The sequence below is a fragment of the Ranitomeya variabilis genome, chromosome 2 (genome assembly GCF_051348905.1).
Source record: "Ranitomeya variabilis isolate aRanVar5 chromosome 2, aRanVar5.hap1, whole genome shotgun sequence".
Lineage (NCBI taxonomy): Eukaryota > Metazoa > Chordata > Amphibia > Anura > Dendrobatidae > Ranitomeya > Ranitomeya variabilis.
In genome coordinates, this window is record NC_135233.1 from 407684832 (window position 1) to 407703123 (window position 18292).

At 53.5% G+C, this 18292-nt stretch overlaps 1 protein-coding gene across 2 annotated transcripts in view; it reads right to left on the reverse strand.

Moving 5' to 3' along the window:
• DIAPH2 (diaphanous related formin 2) overlaps window positions 1-18292 on the reverse strand; it is a 1729654-nt gene that overhangs the window by 228828 nt on the left and 1482534 nt on the right. The window contains exon 28 of one of the 2 annotated variants that reach the window (XM_077286526.1): window positions 13516-13866. The exons of the other annotated variant lie outside the window; for it this stretch is intronic. Coding sequence (XP_077142641.1) covers window positions 13853-13866 — 14 coding nt within the window. The 3' untranslated portion in view covers window positions 13516-13852. Of the gene's footprint in view, window positions 1-13515; window positions 13867-18292 lie in introns of those variants that run through there. 2 annotated transcript variants of the gene reach the window in all.

Genomic DNA, 18292 nt, shown 5'->3' on the forward strand with positions numbered 1-18292 from the left:
AAAACGGATATAGGTTGAGGTCTCTTCCCTTGCTGGGGGGTATTAATGAAATGGAGGAACATTTTGTTTGTATAAATCTGCTGGACATTGGACTTTTGGGGATTGTGAATAATTTGTTTTGTTATTGAGTTTGTCTGTAAGTTTTGTTTTGTACTTTTATAATAAAAAAAGAGATACAGGATAGTGCCCACACATCAGTGTCATACAGGATAGTGCCCATATAGCGGTGCCGTACAGGATAGCACCCACATATCAGTGTCATACAGGATAGTACCCAGACATCAGTGTCGTACAGGATAGTGCCCACACATCAGTGTCATACAGGATAGCACCCACATATCGGTGCCGTACAGGATAGCACCCACATATCAGTGCCGTACAGGATAGTGCCCACACATCAGTGCCGTACAGGATAGTACCCATTTAGCGGTGCCTTACAGGATAGCACCCACACATCTGTGCCATACAGGATAGTGCCCACATATCAGTGCCGTACAGGATAGTGCCCATATAGCGGTGCCATAGTGTATATATAGTGTAACTAGTTGTGCTGTAGTATAAACTACAGTGAACAAACTACAATGACAGATGGGCACAGAGGGGAGAGGACCCGGCACCCGCGGGCTTACAGCCTACCGGATAAGACAGTGCCACATTATACCCAGTAACTGGCATCTATCCTCCATGATCACTAATCTAATTATCACAGGAGTCAGGGTCAGCGTCAGCACCCGGGCAAGTGCCGGGGCCCTGGCGAGACAGGGGGGCCCATTCAGGGCCGGCGTTAGGGGCAGGCAGCTGCCAGTGCCTAGGGCCCCCGCTCCCCCAGGGGCCCTCAGCTAGCGGCACATCACACAGCTGCTATGGGGCCCCTGTGAGGCAGGGGGGCCCGCATGTCGCAAGCGCCAACTCCCCTGCCGCCGCTTTGAACTTTACCTGCGTCTGCCAGTAAAGTTCAAAGCAAATGATGGAGGAGAGAGCGTCACCTGACGCTCCCTCTCCCATCATTCCCCACTCTGCCTCTGACACTGCCGCTGCGGCTGTGCGATGACGTCATCGCGCACTCGCTATGTCTCAGGTCAGTGGCAGCCGCCGAGTAGGGAGGGAGCAGTGCGGCGCGGGAACGTTGAGAGGTGTGTTTTTTTTTTTTCCTAACTATAACTGAGTACTGGACTATGGGGCCATTCTTGGGGGGAGGGGAGCTGTGCTGTATTCTACATGTCTGTGCTGTATACTACATGTCTGTGCTATATACTACATGGCTGTTCTGTATACTACATGGCTGTGCTATATACTATGTGGGCTGTGTTATATACTACATGGGCTGTGTTATATACTACATGGGCTGTGCTATATACTACGTGGGCTGTGTTACATAATATGTGGCTGTGCTATATACTATATGGGCTGTACTATATACTACATGGCTGTGCTATAAACTATGTGGGCCGTGTTATATACTATGTGGCTGTGCTATACACTATATGGGCTGATATATTGTACGTGGGCTGTGCTATATACTACATGGCTGTTCTATATACTACGTGGGCTGTGTTATATAATATGTGGCTGTGCTATATACTATATGGGCTGTTATATGCTACGTGGGCTGTGCTATATACTACGTGGCTGTGTTATATGCTACGTGGGCTGTTATATACTACATGGCTGTGCTATATACTACGTGGGCTGTGTTATATGCGATCATGAATCGTGGTATGTGTTAAAGGGGGGGCCCACTGAGACTCTTTTGCCCGGGGCCCTCAAAAACCTGGAGCCGGCCCTGACAGGAGTGGAGAGAATGGAATTGGAGGACGGGCTGAGGATGGGCACATCCAGGTCCTTGGCCGGTCCTCGCACCTTGCGCTGACTGTGTTAGGCACCTCCATATGTTCTGTCCATCTACAACGTTCATCACATCTCACATATCAGCTGCTTCCCCTTTAATTTCCGCTAGTTGAACTCCCTGTGAGCGTCAGATGAAGAATCCGCGGCGATCGTCTTATCGACACTGTGGGATTGTTGTGTTTCCGCTTCTCCGCCAGGACCCATCATTAATTTTATTACTTTAATTACCAAAAAAGCATAAAACTAAATAAAAGTGCAATAAAAGGGGATTATGCAACAGATCCGTCTGCGCTCGGGCCCCCGGGGGCCATTTCTGAAGCCGCCGTCTTTTTTGGAGACAATTATCTAGGCTATCTTTGTCCTCCCATATAAATAGCGGCTCTTTCTATAACTCCTGTGCCTCCTTATCAATAACCGCGGAGTCCTGTAATAACGCTCCGCAGCGCCAGTCGCACATTCATCATCTTCGATCCGGACTTTATCTCTGGCTATTAGATTTGGGATCTCTCTCAAGTGCTCAGATGATGCGAGTAATCTCTCATTAGTCCCAGGACTTGTCTCTTGTAAGCACCAGGATCTGGAGACAAGACAGAAGCGGCGGCTGAGACAGCGGGAGGAAGGCGAGCAAACAATGCAAGAGTGAAAACCAGTCAGAAATCGAGTCTGATCGTCCGGCAATGAGACACGAGATCACATTGTAACAAGGAGGCGAAGATGCACAACACGAGCGACACGGACCGCCGGGAGCTGGAGTGGCGCTAGTGCCAGAGGGCAGTAGAATATTTACATTTTTATATTTAGTCAGGTTTCTCAAGTATTTAAGTTGATGTCAACCCCTTTAACTATTTACTGCTTAAAGGGAATCTGGCAGCCCATGCTATTTATATGCTCATGTAGATCTATCAAAGACAAGTCCAGCACACAGCCGATCCGCTCTGTGTTACTGAGAAATCAGCGCTTGAATGGATATGAACATAAGGCTGAAGAGCTCTGGTAAATCTGAAGCCTCTGTCACTCCAGCTCTATTCTTTGCCCACTGCCACCTTCTCATTCACTGACAGCTCCTGTGCGTGAAGTCACATAGCACAGAGGCTATCAGTCAAAGAAGAGGAGGCGGCGCTGGGTGGGCAATAGAGCAGGAGTGACGGAGGCTTCAGATCTACCATAGCACTTCAGACTCATTTGTATATAATTTCAAACGCAGTGGAGGAACGGACCGGCCGGAGAGGGAAAGTTCCACATGTGTATATAAATATTTTGGTGTTGAGATCCTGCTGACGGGCTCCCTGTAGCCTCCTGTGAATTGTGACGAGCCTTTTCATTCCTTTTCTAGAGCTTTTTTGGCACAGATTGTTCCTCGCTTTGTCCCAGTTCTCTCCGCTCGGCAGAGTAGCAGTGATTTTAGAAGTAGGGATTGTTTCCATGCACTTGACCTAAATCCTAGGAATTTTTTTCTCTCTAATTACAGACTTTGAGTAATCAGAACGTTACGGTGGAGCGGCGGCACAATAAATCTGCTGCCTGTCTGCGCTTTCCCACTTTCCTCTTGTACCCACCTGCAGGAAGTAAAATGAACGGTGGCAGCTCCTCAAACGGCTGCATAAAATATTCCCATTAGTGTCAAAGTTGAGCAAAGCAAGTTTGTTTTAATTCGGCTCCGTCTGCTAAACAGCGAGCGTGGCTCTGTACCCGAGACGACGCTTTGCGCCTTTGTCTCTAGCGCTCACGGTTATGGGACGAGTGAAATGGCAGGAAAATGCTGTAATTAGAGGAGACCCTGCATGAAAACACCCGGCAGAGCAGTCATAATGACTGACGAGGTACGAAAATAATCCCTGGAAGACGCGGCGCCCGCGGGGACATATCCTCAACCCCCTCCCCAATCGCTAATTACTGGCCCGCGGGGACCTGTCCTCACCCATCTACCCCAATCGCTAATTACTGGCCCGCGGGGATGTATCCTCACCCCCCTCCCCAATCGCTAATTATTGGCCCACGGGGACGTATCCTCACCCCCCCTTCCCCAATCGCTAATTACTGGCCCGCGGGGACCTGTCCTCACCCCCCCCTCCCCAATCGCTAATTACTGGCCCGCGGGGACATGTCCTCACCTCCCCTCCCCAATCGCTAATTACTGGCCCGCGGGGACGTATCCTCACCCCCTCCCCAATCGCTAATTACTGGCCCGCGGAGACCTGTCCTCACCCCCCCTCCCCAATCGCTAATTACTGGCCCGCGGGGATCAGTCCTCACCCCCCTCCCCAATCGCTAAATACTGGCCCGCGGGAACGTATCCTCACCCTCCCTTCCCCAATCGCTAATTACTGGCTCGCGGGGACCCGTCCTCACTCCCCTCCCCAATCGCTAAATACTGGCCCGCGGGGACGTGTCCTCACCCCCCTTCCCCAATCGCTAATTACGGGTCCACGGGGACCTGTCCTCACCCCCAATCGCTAATTACTGGCCCGCGGGGACCTGTCCTCACCCCCCCTCCCCAATCGCTAATTACTGCCCCGCGGGGACCTGTCCTCACCCCCCCTCCCCAATCGCTAATTACTGGCCCGTGGGGACGTGTCCTCACTCCCCTCCCCAATCGCTAATTACTAGCCCGTGGGACCTGTCCCCACCCCCCTCCCCAATCGCTAATTACTGCCCCGCGGGGACCTGTCCTCACCTCCCTCCCCAATCGCTAATTACTGGCCCGTGGGGACCTGTCCCCACCCCCCTCCCCAATCGCTATTTACTGCCCCGCGGGGACCTGTCCTCACCTCCCTCCCCAATCGCTAATTACTGGCCCGCGGGGACCTGTCCTCTCCTCCCCTCCCCAATCGCTAATTACTGCCCCGCGGGGACCTGTCCTCACCCCCCCTCCCAAATTGCTAATTACTGGCCCACAGGGACCTGTCCTCACCCCCCTCCCCAATCGCTAAATACTGGCCCGCGGGGACGTGTCCTCACCCCCCTTCCCCAATCGCTAATTACGGGTCCACGGGGACCTGTCCTCACCCCCAATCGCTAATTACTGGCCCGCGGGGACCTGTCCTCACCTCCCCTCCCCAATCGCTAATTACTGCCCCGCGGGGACCTGTCCTCACCCCCCCTCCCCAATCGCTAATTACTGGCCCGTGGGGACGTGTCCTCACTCCCCTCCCCAATCGCTAATTACTAGCCCGTGGGACCTGTCCCCACCCCCCTCCCCAATCGCTAATTACTGCCCCGCGGGGACCTGTCCTCACCTCCCTCCCCAATCGCTAATTACTGGCCCGTGGGGACCTGTCCCCACCCCCCTCCCCAATCGCTATTTACTGCCCCGCGGGGACCTGTCCTCACCTCCCTCCCCAATCGCTAATTACTGGCCCGCGGGGACCTGTCCTCTCCTCCCCTCCCCAATCGCTAATTACTGCCCCGCGGGGACCTGTCCTCACCCCCCCTCCCCAATCGCTAATTACTGGCCCGTGGGGACGTGTCCTCACTCCCCTCCCCAATCGCTAATTACTAGCCCGTGGGACCTGTCCCCACCCCCCTCCCCAATCACTAATTACTGCCCCGCGGGGACCTGTCCTCACCTCCCTCCCCAATCGCTAATTAATGGCCCGTGGGGACCTGTCCCCACCCCCCTCCCCAATCGCTATTTACTGCCCCGCGGGGACCTGTCCCCACCCCCCTCCCCAATCGCTATTTACTGCCCCGCGGGGACGTGTCCTCACCCCCCTTCCCCAATCGCTAATTACGGGTCCACGGGGACCTGTCCTCACCCCCAATCGCTAATTACTGGCCCGCGGGGACCTGTCCTCACCTCCCCTCCCCAATCGCTAATTACTGCCCCGCTGGGACCTGTCCTCACCCCCCCTCCCCAATCGCTAATTACTGGCCCGTGGGGACGTGTCCTCACTCCCCTCCCCAATCGCTAATTACTAGCCCGTGGGACCTGTCCCCACCCCCCTCCCCAATCACTAATTACTGCCCCGCGGGGACCTGTCCTCACCTCCCTCCCCAATCGCTAATTACTGGCCCGTGGGGACCTGTCCCCACCCCCCTCCCCAATCGCTATTTACTGCCCCGCGGGGACCTGTCCCCACCCCCCTCCCCAATCGCTATTTACTGCCCCGCGGGGACGTGTCCTCACCCCCCTTCCCCAATCGCTAATTACGGGTCCACGGGGACCTGTCCTCACCCCCAATCGCTAATTACTGGCCCGCGGGGACCTGTCCTCACCTCCCCTCCCCAATCGCTAATTACTGCCCCGCGGGGACCTGTCCTCACCCCCCCTCCCCAATTGCTAATTACTGGCCCGCAGGGACCTGTCCTCACCCCCCTCCCCAATCGCTAAATACTGGCCCGCGGGGACGTGTCCTCACCCCCCTTCCCCAATCGCTAATTACGGGTCCACGGGGACCTGTCCTCACCCCCAATCGCTAATTACTGGCCCGCGGGGACCTGTCCTCACCTCCCCTCCCCAATCGCTAATTACTGCCCCGCGGGGACCTGTCCTCACCCCCCCTCCCCAATCGCTAATTACTGGCCCGTGGGGACGTGTCCTCACTCCCCTCCCCAATCGCTAATTACTAGCCCGTGGGACCTGTCCCCACCCCCCTCCCCAATCACTAATTACTGCCCCGCGGGGATCTGTCCTCACCTCCCTCCCCAATCGCTAATTACTGGCCCGTGGGGACCTGTCCCCACCCCCCTCCCCAATCGCTATTTACTGCCCCGCGGGGACCTGTCCTCACCTCCCTCCCCAATCGCTAATTACTGGCCCGCGGGGACCTGTCCTCACCTCCCTCCCCAATCGCTAATTACTGGCCCGTGGGGACCTGTCCCCACCCCCCTCCCCAATCGCTATTTACTGCCCCGTGGGGACCTGTCCCCACCCCCCTCCCCAATCGCTATTTACTGCCCCGCGGGGACCTGTCCCCACCCCCCTCCCCAATCGCTATTTACTGCCCCGCGGGGACCTGTCCCCACCCCCCTCCCCAATCGCTATTTACTGCCCCGCGGGGACCTGTCCTCACCCCCCTCCCCCAATCGCTAATTAATGACCCACGAGGACGTGTCCTCACCCCCTTCCCCCGATTGCTGACCAATTACGATGGGGCCACTAATCTCCGTCACCAATAACGCTATGCCTTTAGCTAATTGGGAAGACATTTTCCTCCTGATTTATCCTTTTATTTTACCAGCATTCCAATGCAGGCAGGGCCGGCACCGAGTCACATCTCTGCAGTTTATCAGTGTAATTTCCCGTTTGCAATGTGAGATCCGCATGTAGCACATGCAGGAATGATGGGGAGCATAGCAGGGAATCCGCTGTGTGTGCAGAGCCCTCGGGATCTATTCACACACGGCAGATCTGTTCTCACCGTTCCTACGTTTCAGTCCGGCTGTTCCTGCAGGTGACCAGACTTCTCCAACAACCTGCAGACATTCTGGCATCAAGTCTTCGAGGATATGTCCACAAAAACACATAAACCCCGCACCTTTCTCTGTATTTTTGCTGTGGCTTATAGTGTTTTTTCTGCATCAGTGGATTCAGCAATGCAATGTGCAATTTTACACGTGGAGAAAAAGCAGCGGCGGCAGCGGTGCTGTCATTGGGATCAACACGAGGCTTCAAGGCGTTTCTGATACGGATTTCAGAGCTGAATCTGATCCTAAATCAAAGGAAAAAGAAACCTCTGTCTGAACATAACCTTACAGTTGGTGCACACGGATTTTTAATGCAATTTTAAAGCAGATTCTGCACTAAAATCCACATCAGAAATCAGGTTAAATTACCTTTAACATCCGTGGATCCACGCTGCCATGTGTGCACTGCACTGTCCTGTGTGCACGGTGCTCCCCTGTCTGCACGGCTCCCCTGTGTGCTCGGCGCTCCCCTGTGTGCATGGCTCCCCTGTGTGCATGGCTCCCCTGTGTGCATGGCTCCCCTGTGTGCATGGCTCCCCTGTGTGCTTGGCGCTCCCCTGTGTGCTTGGCGCTCCCCTGTGTGCATGGCGCTCCCCTGTGTGCATGGCGCTCCCCTGTGTGCATGGCTACCCTGTGTGCTCGGCGCTCCCCTGTGTGCATGGCTCCCTTGTGTGCTTGGCACTCCCCTGTGTGCATGGCTCCCCTGTGTGCTTGGCACTCCCCTGTGTGCATGGCTCCCCTGTGTGCTCGGCGCTCCCCTGTCTGCCTGGTGCTCCCCTGTCTGCATGGCTCCCCTGTGTGCTCGGCGCTCCCCTGTGTGCATGGCTCCCCTGTCTGCCCGGCGCTCCCCTGTGTGCATAGCTCCCCTGTGTGCTCGGCGCTCCCCTGTGTGCATGACTCCCCTGTGTGCTCGGCGCTCCCCTGTGTGCACGGCGCTCCTTTGTCTGTACAGCGCTCCCCTGTGTGCACGGCGCTCCTTTGTCTGCACAGTGCTCCCCTGTCTGCACGGCGCTCCATTGTCTGCAGAGCGCTCCCCTGTCTGCATGGTGCTCCCCTGTCTCCACGGCGCTCCCCTGTCTGCATGGCGCACCCCTGTCTCTACGGCACTCCTCTGTCTGCACGCCGCTCCCCTGTCTGCACGCCGCTCCCCTGTCTCCACGGCGCTCCCCTGTCTGCACGGCGCTCCCCTGTCTGCACGGTGCTCCCCTGTCTGCACGTCGCTCCCCTGTCTGCACGGCACTCCCCTGTCTGCACGGTGCTCCCCTGTCTGCACGGTGCTTCCTGTCTGCATGGCGCTCCTTCATCTGCACGGCGCTCCTTCGTCTGCAAGGTGCTCCCCTGTCTGCACGGTGTTCCCGTCTGCATGGCGCTCCCCTGTCTCCACAGTGCTCACCTGTCTGCATGGCGCACCCGTGTGCATGGCTCCCCTGTCTGCACGGCGCTCCCCTGTCTGCATGGCGCTCCCCTGTCTGCACGGTGCTTCCTGTCTGCACGGTGCTTCCTGTCTGCACGGCGCTCCTTCGTCTGCACGGTGCCCCCCTGTCTGCACGGTGCTCCCCTGTCTGCATGGCGCTCCCCTGTCTCCACAGTGCTCCCCTGTCTGCATGGCGCACCCCTGTGTGCATGGCTCCCCTATCTGCACAGTGCTCCCCTGTCTGCACGATGCTCCCCTGTCTGCTCGGTGCTCCCCTGTCTGCACGGTGCTCCCCTGTCTGCATGATGCTCCCCTGTCTGCACGGCACTCCCCTGTACGCACGGCACTCCACTGTCTGCACGATGCTCCCCTGTGTGCTCGGTGCTCCCCTGTCTGCACGGCGCTCCAATGTCTGCACGATGCTCCCCTGTCTGCACGGCACTCCCCTGTCTCCACGATGCTCCCCTGTCTCCATGATGCTCCCCTGTCTGCACAATGCTCCCCTGTCTGCACGGCACTCCCCTGTCTGCATTGCGCTCCCCTGTGTGCTCGGTGCTCCCCTGTGCGCTCAGCGCTCCCCTGTGTGCATGGCTCCCCTGTGTGCTCGGCGCTCCCTTGTCTGCACGGCACTCTCCTATCTGCACGGTGCTCCCCTGTCTGCATGGCACTCCCTTGTCTGCACGGCGCTCCCTTGTCTGCACGGCGCTCCCCTGTCTGCACGGCGCTCCCCTGTCTGCACGGCGCTCCCCTGTCTGCACGGCGCTCCCCTGTCTGCACGGCACTCCCCTGTCTGCACGGTGCTTCCCTGTCTCCACGGCGCTCCTCTGTCTGCACGGTGCTCCTCTGTGTGCTCGACGCTCCCCTGTCTGCACGGCGCTCCTCTGTGTGCGCTCGATGCTCCCCTGTCTGCAAGGCACTTCCCTGTCTGCCCGGCGCTTCCCTGAGTGCTCAGCACTCCCCTGTCTTCACGGCGCTCCCCTGTCTGCACGGTGCTCCCCTGTGTGCTCGGTGCTCCCCTGTCTGCACGGCGCTCCCCTGTCTGCATGATGCTCCCCTGTCTGCACGGCACTCCCCTGTAGGCACAGCGCTCCACTGTCTGCATGATGCTCCCCTGTCTGCCCTGCGCTCCCCTGTGTGCTCGGCACTCCCCTGTCTTCACGGCGCTCCCCTGTCTGCACGGTGCTCCCCTGTCTGCATGGCGCTCCCCTGTCTGCACGGTGCTCCCGTCTGCACGGTGCTCCCCTGTCTGCATGGCGCTCCCCTGTGTGCTCGGCGCTCCCCTGTGTGCATGGCTCTCCTGAGAGCTCGGTGCTCCCCTGTCCGCACAGTGCTCCCCTGTCTGCACGATGCTCCCCTGTCTGCACGGCACTCCCCTGTCTGCACGGCGCTCCACTGTCTGCATGGCGCTCCCCTGTGTGCTCAGTGCTCCCCTGTGTGCATGGCTCCCCTGTGTGCATGGCTCCCCTGTGTGCTCCGCGCTCCCCTGTCTGCACGGCACTCCTTTGTCTGCACGGTGCTCTCCTGTTTGCATGGCACTCCCCTGTCTGCACGGCACTCCTTTGTCTGCACGGCGCTCCTCTGTCTGCACGATGCTCCTCTGTCTGCACGGTGCTCCTCTGTCTGCACGGCGTTCCCCTGTCTGCACGGCACTCCCCTGTCTGCACGGCGCTCCCTTGTCTGCACGGCGTTCCCCTGTCTCCACGGCACCCCTCTGTCTGCACGGTGCTCCTCTGTGTGCTCGACACTCCCCTGTCTGCACGGTGCTCCCCTGTCTGCATGGCGCTCCTCTGTCTGCAAGGCGCTCCTCTGTGTGCGCTCGATGCTCCCCTGTCAGCAAGGCACTTCCTTGTCTGCCTGGCGCTCCCCTGTGTGCTCGGTGCTCCCCTGTGTGCTTGGCACTCCCCTGTCTCCACGGCGCTCCCCTGTCTTCACGGCGCTCCCCTTTCTTCACGGCACTCCCCTGTCTTCATGGCGCTCCCCTGTCTTCACGGCGCTCCCCTGTCTGCACGGTGCTCCCCTGTCTGCACGGTGCTCCCCTGTCTGCACGGTGCTCCCCTGTGTGCTCGGCGCTCCCCTGTCTGCACGGCGCTCCCATGTCTGCACGGCGCTTGTGTGCTCGGCGCTCCTTCGTGTGCTCGGCGCTCCCCTGTCTGTGCGGCGCTCCCCTGTCTGCACTGCGTGCTCTGTTCTTCCTATGTTTGAGCGTTTTCCACTGCAACCAATAGTAATAGCAGTCACAGTTTATCTGATGTGGATTATTAAGTGGATCCAATTCAAAATTCTCACCAAAACCTTGGTGTGGAGTTACCCTAAGTGATCAGTGATCTGCAGAGATGGAAACCTGGAGGAATACGTAGGGGATATGGTAAAATGTGTTATTGCCTTTGCCTCTCGTCCCGGTGGCGTATATTATTAAGGTACCTTCACACGAAACGACTTTGTAACGATATCGCTAGCGATTCGTGACGTTGCAGCGTCCTCGCTAGCGATATCGTTTCGTTTGACACGCAGCAGCGATCAGGATCCTGCTGTGATGTCGCTGGTCGCTGAATAAAGTCCAGAACTTTATTTGGTCGTCCGATCGCCGTGTATCGTTTGAAAGCAAAAGCAACGATACCAGCGATGTTTTACACTGGTAACCAGGGTAAACATCGGGTTACCAAGCGCAGGGCCGCGCTTAGTAACCCGATGTTTACCCTGGTTACCAGCGTAAAAGTAAAAAAAACAAACAGTACATGCTCACCTGCGCGTCCCCCAGCGTCTGCTTCCTGAAACTTACTGAGCGCCGGCCCTAAAGTGAAAGTGAAAGCACAGCGGTGACGTCACCGCTCTGCTGTTAGGGCCGGAGCTCAGTCAGTGTCAGGAAGCAGACGCTGGGGGACGCGCAGGTGAGTATGTACTGTTTGTTTTTTTTACTTTTACGCTGGTAACCAGGGTAAACATCGGGTTACTAAGCGCGGCCCTGCGCTTAGCAACCCGATGTTTACCCTGGTTACCCGGGGACCTCGGCATCGTTGGTCGCTGGAGAGCTGTCTGTGTGACAGCTCCCCAGCGATCAAACAGCGACGCTGCAGCGATCGGCATCGTTGTCGCTATCGCTGCAGCGTCGCTTCGTGTGAAGGTACCCTTAGTGTATGTATACAGATTAACATATGTTGATATTGCTACATGATTTGAAGTGTACTATCACCTTGTATATAATGGTACTGCTACACAATCAGGTGTATTACCATGTCTTGTTCTGCTAAATGTTTATATATTTGCTATTTGGTGTATCTGTTACATAGGGAAAGCATAGTACTGAAGTTTGCCCACTAGATGGGGCATTTTGGTACACCTAGTTAGCATGGTTGTGGATCAGTGTAAATATTACTAGTTAATGTAGGAGGGGTCAGCTGCAGCTAGAGAGGGAACATTTCCTGATACAGTGGAGAAGGGCCGGAGCGCCCAGACAGTCCACACGGGTTCTAGGCCCAGGACATTGGCAGCTACCAAGCAACGTTGGTTGATTAAGAGGAGAGAGCCCAGCCATCCACAACATCAGGCCAGAAAAGCGGAGGCCAGCACAGTAGTAAGAAAAAAGGAAAGAAGACAATAAGCGGGTACAGGTAGCCCTAGAATGTGGCAGCTTATAGCTTGGGCAGATATCCTCAGTACCGGGGCGAAACGGTGGCTGGGGCAGAACTCAGAAGCAGTGAGCTGGGAGCAGGACTGCGTTGGGACTTCACAGAGCACAATACTGAAGGGCAGGTCACTCGCCAGGTGGCAACTAGCTTCAGAGGTGGAAACTCTTTTGTCTGAGGCCAAGCAGACAGAGAAAGGCCTAACCATGGCAGAGCTGAATTGGGAGGACACTGAGGACCTGTGCGGCACGGTCCGACCCTGGTATGTGTTATGTCGAAGGAAAGTGCAGGGAGAGAAGAGGAAGTCTGTAATGCTGATTCTGATGTAATTGCTGTGAAGAGTCTGGATGTGCTGTGTAAAGCTTACAGTAAAGTTGTTGCTTTAAAAATGGAAAAGAACTGTGTCTCAATCTTTGAAAAAGAAGCAACACGGCACTCATACTAATAATCAGTATAGGTGCTCAGGTAGGGTATCCAGCCCAGGCAGGAATCCAAAATCAGAAAAAACTTGGAACTCAAGAAGAAGTTTGGTGTAAAGAAGAAGATCCTTTAATGTGCATCCACAAAAGATATAAGTTTGAACGTTTTCAGTCCACATCCGGACCTTCATCAGAACAATTTTACTGGTATAGTAGGTAAAGCATGTATGGGGTCAGTGTTGGTTCCAACTGGATTATTCAACTGGCCTGGATGCAATGGGAAATCCTGTAGATGTTAGCGCACGTGGAATGCGGCGCAAGTTGCTCAGAGAGACGCTTTACCTACTATACCAGTAAAATTGTTCTGATGAAGGTCCGGATGTGGACTGAAAACGTTCAAACTTAAATCTTTTATGGATGCACATTAAAGGATCTTCTTCTTTACACCAAAAATCTTCTTGAGTGCCAACTTTTTTCTGATTTTGTGTCTCAATCCTTGTTGCATTCACTGATGAGAACCAGGAGTGAAGCAGAGGTGGCCCTGTCTGTGCAGAGAATGGAGCCACCGGTATACAAAGTAATGGACAATGTTTTCATATAGTGGGGGACAAGGGCACAGAAACACCAAAGTGTTCAGCCATGACTACTGCCCTGGTCCAGCCTCCTACAAATACATGGAAGACATCCCCTTTATTATTCTCTTATTTATGCAGAATCCACAGCCAGAATCTCCGATATCTGCAGATCTCCCTCTGTATAAAGTCTCCAGAGAAACCATTGACCTCAAAACTGCAAGGAAGAAGCAAAAGCTCCGATTTATTCTAGAGATATATTGGTGGCGGAAGACAGCGAGTCACTTTTGGAAGCGGCTCTGGGGACGCCATGTCCTGGAGTGGGGCCTGATCTTATTTCAGCCGCCAATGACATATATTATCTGTGACGTATAGATTGCGGAGGTGAAGCTGATGCATCCGAGCTCACATGTGCATGATACAAGGTGCATCACAATCCAGCTACGGCATCACTAACGCATCCCCCTACAGTCATTCCAGAAACAGGCCATAGTTCTGAGCAAGGACACTTCATATCGGGCAGCCAGCAGGGATCATGGAGACTTCAGCCCGATGCCATCACACAAGACGTCAGGAGGAAAAAGCTGCAAAAAGAAAAAATGCTTAAACTAATATTAAGGGAAGGTGGGAATTTTCGAAGTCGTCGTCTCTATTTTATTATGTCTGGAGGCTGCGAGTAAAGGTCGCGGCTAATTAGAGGAGTACAGACACCGGGCATAACATCTACCTACTGATGAATGTCACTTAACCAATGCCCTTTGCGTTTCAGCGAGGTCACGGTACAAGTGCGACACCAGCGAGGAGCGTGCTCCTCCACCAGAAGAAGGGAAATCTCCTAATTGCTCATCCTCCACCTTCCAGCAGCCAATTTAAAAGAATCAGAATCGTCCTTAAGAGGTAGCACACGTGGGGACCCTTGTCACTCATAAGTGATGTGTACACAGCGGTGACAAAAGTAGCGTTCCGGAGACGGCCGACCAAGAACGTGTCATTTCTGGAAAATGAAAGGCAATGTGGCAACGATGGCTTTGTAGTGTGATGGATTCGCCGTGAAGGAAAGGTTGCTTCTTACAAGAGGCTTTGTACAGACAGAGGAAAACAATTAGAGTTACTAGAGATGAAATATTACGTAGTTAAAGTTGCGGTTAATGTTTTATTCATTCATAAGGAGCCGGCTTCTCGGTCACACAAAGAGCAGGAGAAGGTGGCGGCGTAAATAATCCGCAAAATGAGCCAAGAGAGGCAAAAAATTGGTAAATCACAATCATTTATGATTTGTTTCATAATGTTGTGCCAGGAGGTGTGAACTGGCCCCAAAGAGCATTAGATGGCCCCACTCTGACATAATGGGCCCTTACAGCAGGGTCCCATAAAGTGCCAGCAGAAGACGTGGATGTGCCCAAGTCCCGCACAGGTAATGTCCATGTCCAGCACAGGTGATCTCCATGTCCTACACAGGCAGCATCCACGCTCTTGATAGGTGGCACTCATGGCCTCCATAGGTTGAGTCTATTTCCAGCACAGGTGATGTCCATGTCCTACACAGGCAGCATCCACGCTCTTGATAGTTGGCACTCACGCCCTGCACAGGTTGAGTCTATTTCCATCACAGGTGATGTCCATGTCCTGCACAGGCAGCATCCACGCTCTTGGTAGTTGGCGCTCACGGCCTGCACAGGTTGAGTTTATTTCCAGCACAGATGATGTCCATGTCACGCACAGGTGATGTCCATGTCCTACACAGGCAGCATCCACGCTCTTGATAGTTGGCACTCACGCCCTGCACAGGTTGAGTCTATTTCCAGCACAGATGATGTCCATGTCCTGCGCAGGTGATTTCCATGTCTTACACAGGCAGCATCCACGCTCTTGATAGGTGGCACGGCCTGCACAGGTTGAGTCTATTTCCAGCACAGGTGATGTCCATGTCCTGCACAGGTGATGTCCATGTCCTACACAGGCAGCATCCACGCTCTTGATAGGTGGCGCTCACACCCTGCACAGGTTGAGTCTATTTCCAGCACAGGTGATGTCCATGTCCTGGACAGGTGACATCTATGTCCCGTACTGCCGGCATCCAAGCCCCCTGCAGGAGGTGTAATGACCCCAAACTATGTGGGACCTTTATTGACTGTGGAGACACAGGGGGGTCGGCGGGAGCCCCGATCCACTAACCGAAGCCACAAAGACCAGGGATTGTCCTCCCGATCGCCCGCTCTCCTTTTAACATGGGCGTGAGGAGATGACCGCTTATTAAAGACTATAGGACGAACAGCCGTAGAGCAGAGTCCATAGCTCTAATAGATGGAGACTTTTTACAGCACGGAGCACCAGTTGCATTGATATTGTTGTGCTTTATTAGATATTTTCTTGCTTGTCAGTTCATCCTCAGGAATCAATGTCTCAATTCAGTGGCAGCCAGCAGAGGAACACGAACAGGCTGGATCTTATGTAAACCTAAGGCCAGATTCTGACTGTGGAGACCCTTGTGTCGTAACCAGTGACTTCCCCCCTCCCACCAATCCTGCAATGAAACACAGACAGTCCTAGGTGGGTTGTTGAACAGGTCGGTCACACTCAGTTTATTAATTACATAAGCAGAGAAAAGGCAATTACATTTCATAACGGGCGGCTCGTGCCGAGCTCCTGTCAACGATCGACAGGTGAACTGGCCAAACGAGCGGTTACGAACCTTTGCCCTCCTCCGCTTCTTCCACTGTGACTTCATAAAGTTAACAATGGTTAGTTATATATACACACATTTTTTATATATATATATATATATATATATATATATATATATATATATATATATATATATATATATATATATATATATATATATATATATATATATATATATATATATATATATATATATACTAGCTGAAGAGCCCGGCGTTGCCTGGGCATAGTAAATATCTGTGGTTAGTTATAGCACCTCACTTCTCTTATTTTCCCATCACGCCTCTCATTTTCCCCATCACATCTTTCATTTTCCCCGTCACATCTCTCATTTTCTCCCTCACACCTCTCATTTTCCCCCTCACTCCTCTTATTTTCTCCCTCACACCTCTCATTCCCCCCTAACACTTGTCATTTTCACCTCACACCTCTCATTTTCACCTCAGTATATACATGCTTGTCATCTCCCTTATATATAGTATACACCTGTAAGTCATCTCCTGTATATAGTATATACCTGTATGTCATCTCCCCTGTATATAGTATATACCTGCTGTGTGTCATGTCTCCTGTATATAGTATATAACTGTATGTCATCTCCTATATACAGTATATACCTGTATGTAATCTCCTCCTGTATATAGTATATACCTGTGTGTCATCTCACCTATATATAGTATATATCTGTGTGTCATCTCCTCCTGTATATAGTATATACCTGTATGTCATCTCCTCCTGTATATACTATATACCTGTAGGTAATCTGCTCCTGTATATAGTATATACCTGTGTGTCATCTCCTCCTGTATATAGTATATACCTGTATGTCATCTCCTCCTGTATGTAGTATGTACCTGTATGTCATCTCCTCCTCTATATAGTATATACCTGTGTGTCATCTCTCCTGTATATAGTATATATCTGTGTGTCATCTCCTCCTGTATATAGTATATACCTGTGTGTCATCTCCCCTGTAAATAGTATATACCTGTGTCACCTCCTCCTGTATATAGTATAAATCTGTATGTCATCTCCTCCTGTATTAGACCTCGTTCACACGTTATTTGGTCAGTATTTTTACCTCAGTATTTGTAAGCTAAATTGGCAGCCTGATAAATCCCCAGCCAACAGTAAGCCCACCCCCTGGCAGTATATATTAGCTCACACATACACATAATAGACTGGTCATGTGACTGACAGCTGCCGGATTCCTATATGGTACATTTGTTGCTCTTGTAGTTTGCTTATTAATCAGATTTTTATTTTTGAAGGATAATACCAGACTTGTGTTTGTTTTAGGGCGAGTTTCGTGTGTCAAATTGTGTGTGTTGAGTTGCGTGAGGCGACATGCATGTAGCGACTTTTGTGAGATGAGTTTTGTGTGGCGACATGCGTGTAGCAACTTTTTGTGTGTCGAGTAGTGTTGAGCATTCCGATACTGCAAGTATCGGGTATCGGCCGATACTTGCTGTATCGGAATTTCCGATACCGAGATCCGATATTTTTGTGATATCGGGTATCGGGTATCGCAACAACATTAATGTAATAATGTGTAAAAAAGAGAATTAAAATAAAAAATATCGCTATACTCACCTGTCCGACGCAGCCGGGACCTCAGCGAGGGAACCGGCAGCGTTGTTTGTTTAAATTTCGCGCTTTTACTTGGTTACGTGAAGTCCCGGCTTGTGATTGGTCAGGGCGGCCATGTTGCCGGGACGCGGACCAATCACAGCAAGCCGTGACGAAATTACGTCACGGCTTGCTGTGATTGGTCCGCGTCCCGGCAACATGGCCGCCATTAACCAATCACAAGCCGTGACGTCACGGGAGGCTGGACATGCGCGTATTTTGAAAAGCGCGCGTGTCCAGCCTCCAGTGACGTCCCGGCAACATGGCCGCCATTAACCAATCACAAGCCGGGACGTCACGGGAGGCTGGACATGCGCGTATTTTGAAAAGCGCGCGTGTCCAGCCTCCAGTGACGTCCCGGCAACATGGCCGCCATTAACCAATCACAAGCCGGGACGTCACGGGAGGCTGGACATGCGCGTATTTTGAAAAGCGCGCGTGTCCAGCCTCCCGTGACGTCACGGCTTGTGATTGGTTAATGGCGGCCATGTTGCCGGGACGCGGACCAATCACAGCAAGCCGTGACGTAATTTCGTCACGGCTTGCTGTGATTGGTCCGCGTCCCGGCAACATGGCGCCGTGACCAATCATAAGCCGGGACGTCACTGGAGGCTGGACACGCGCGCTTTTCAAAATACGCGCATGTCCAGCCTCCCGTGACGTCACGGCTTGTGATTGGTTAATGGCGGCCATGTT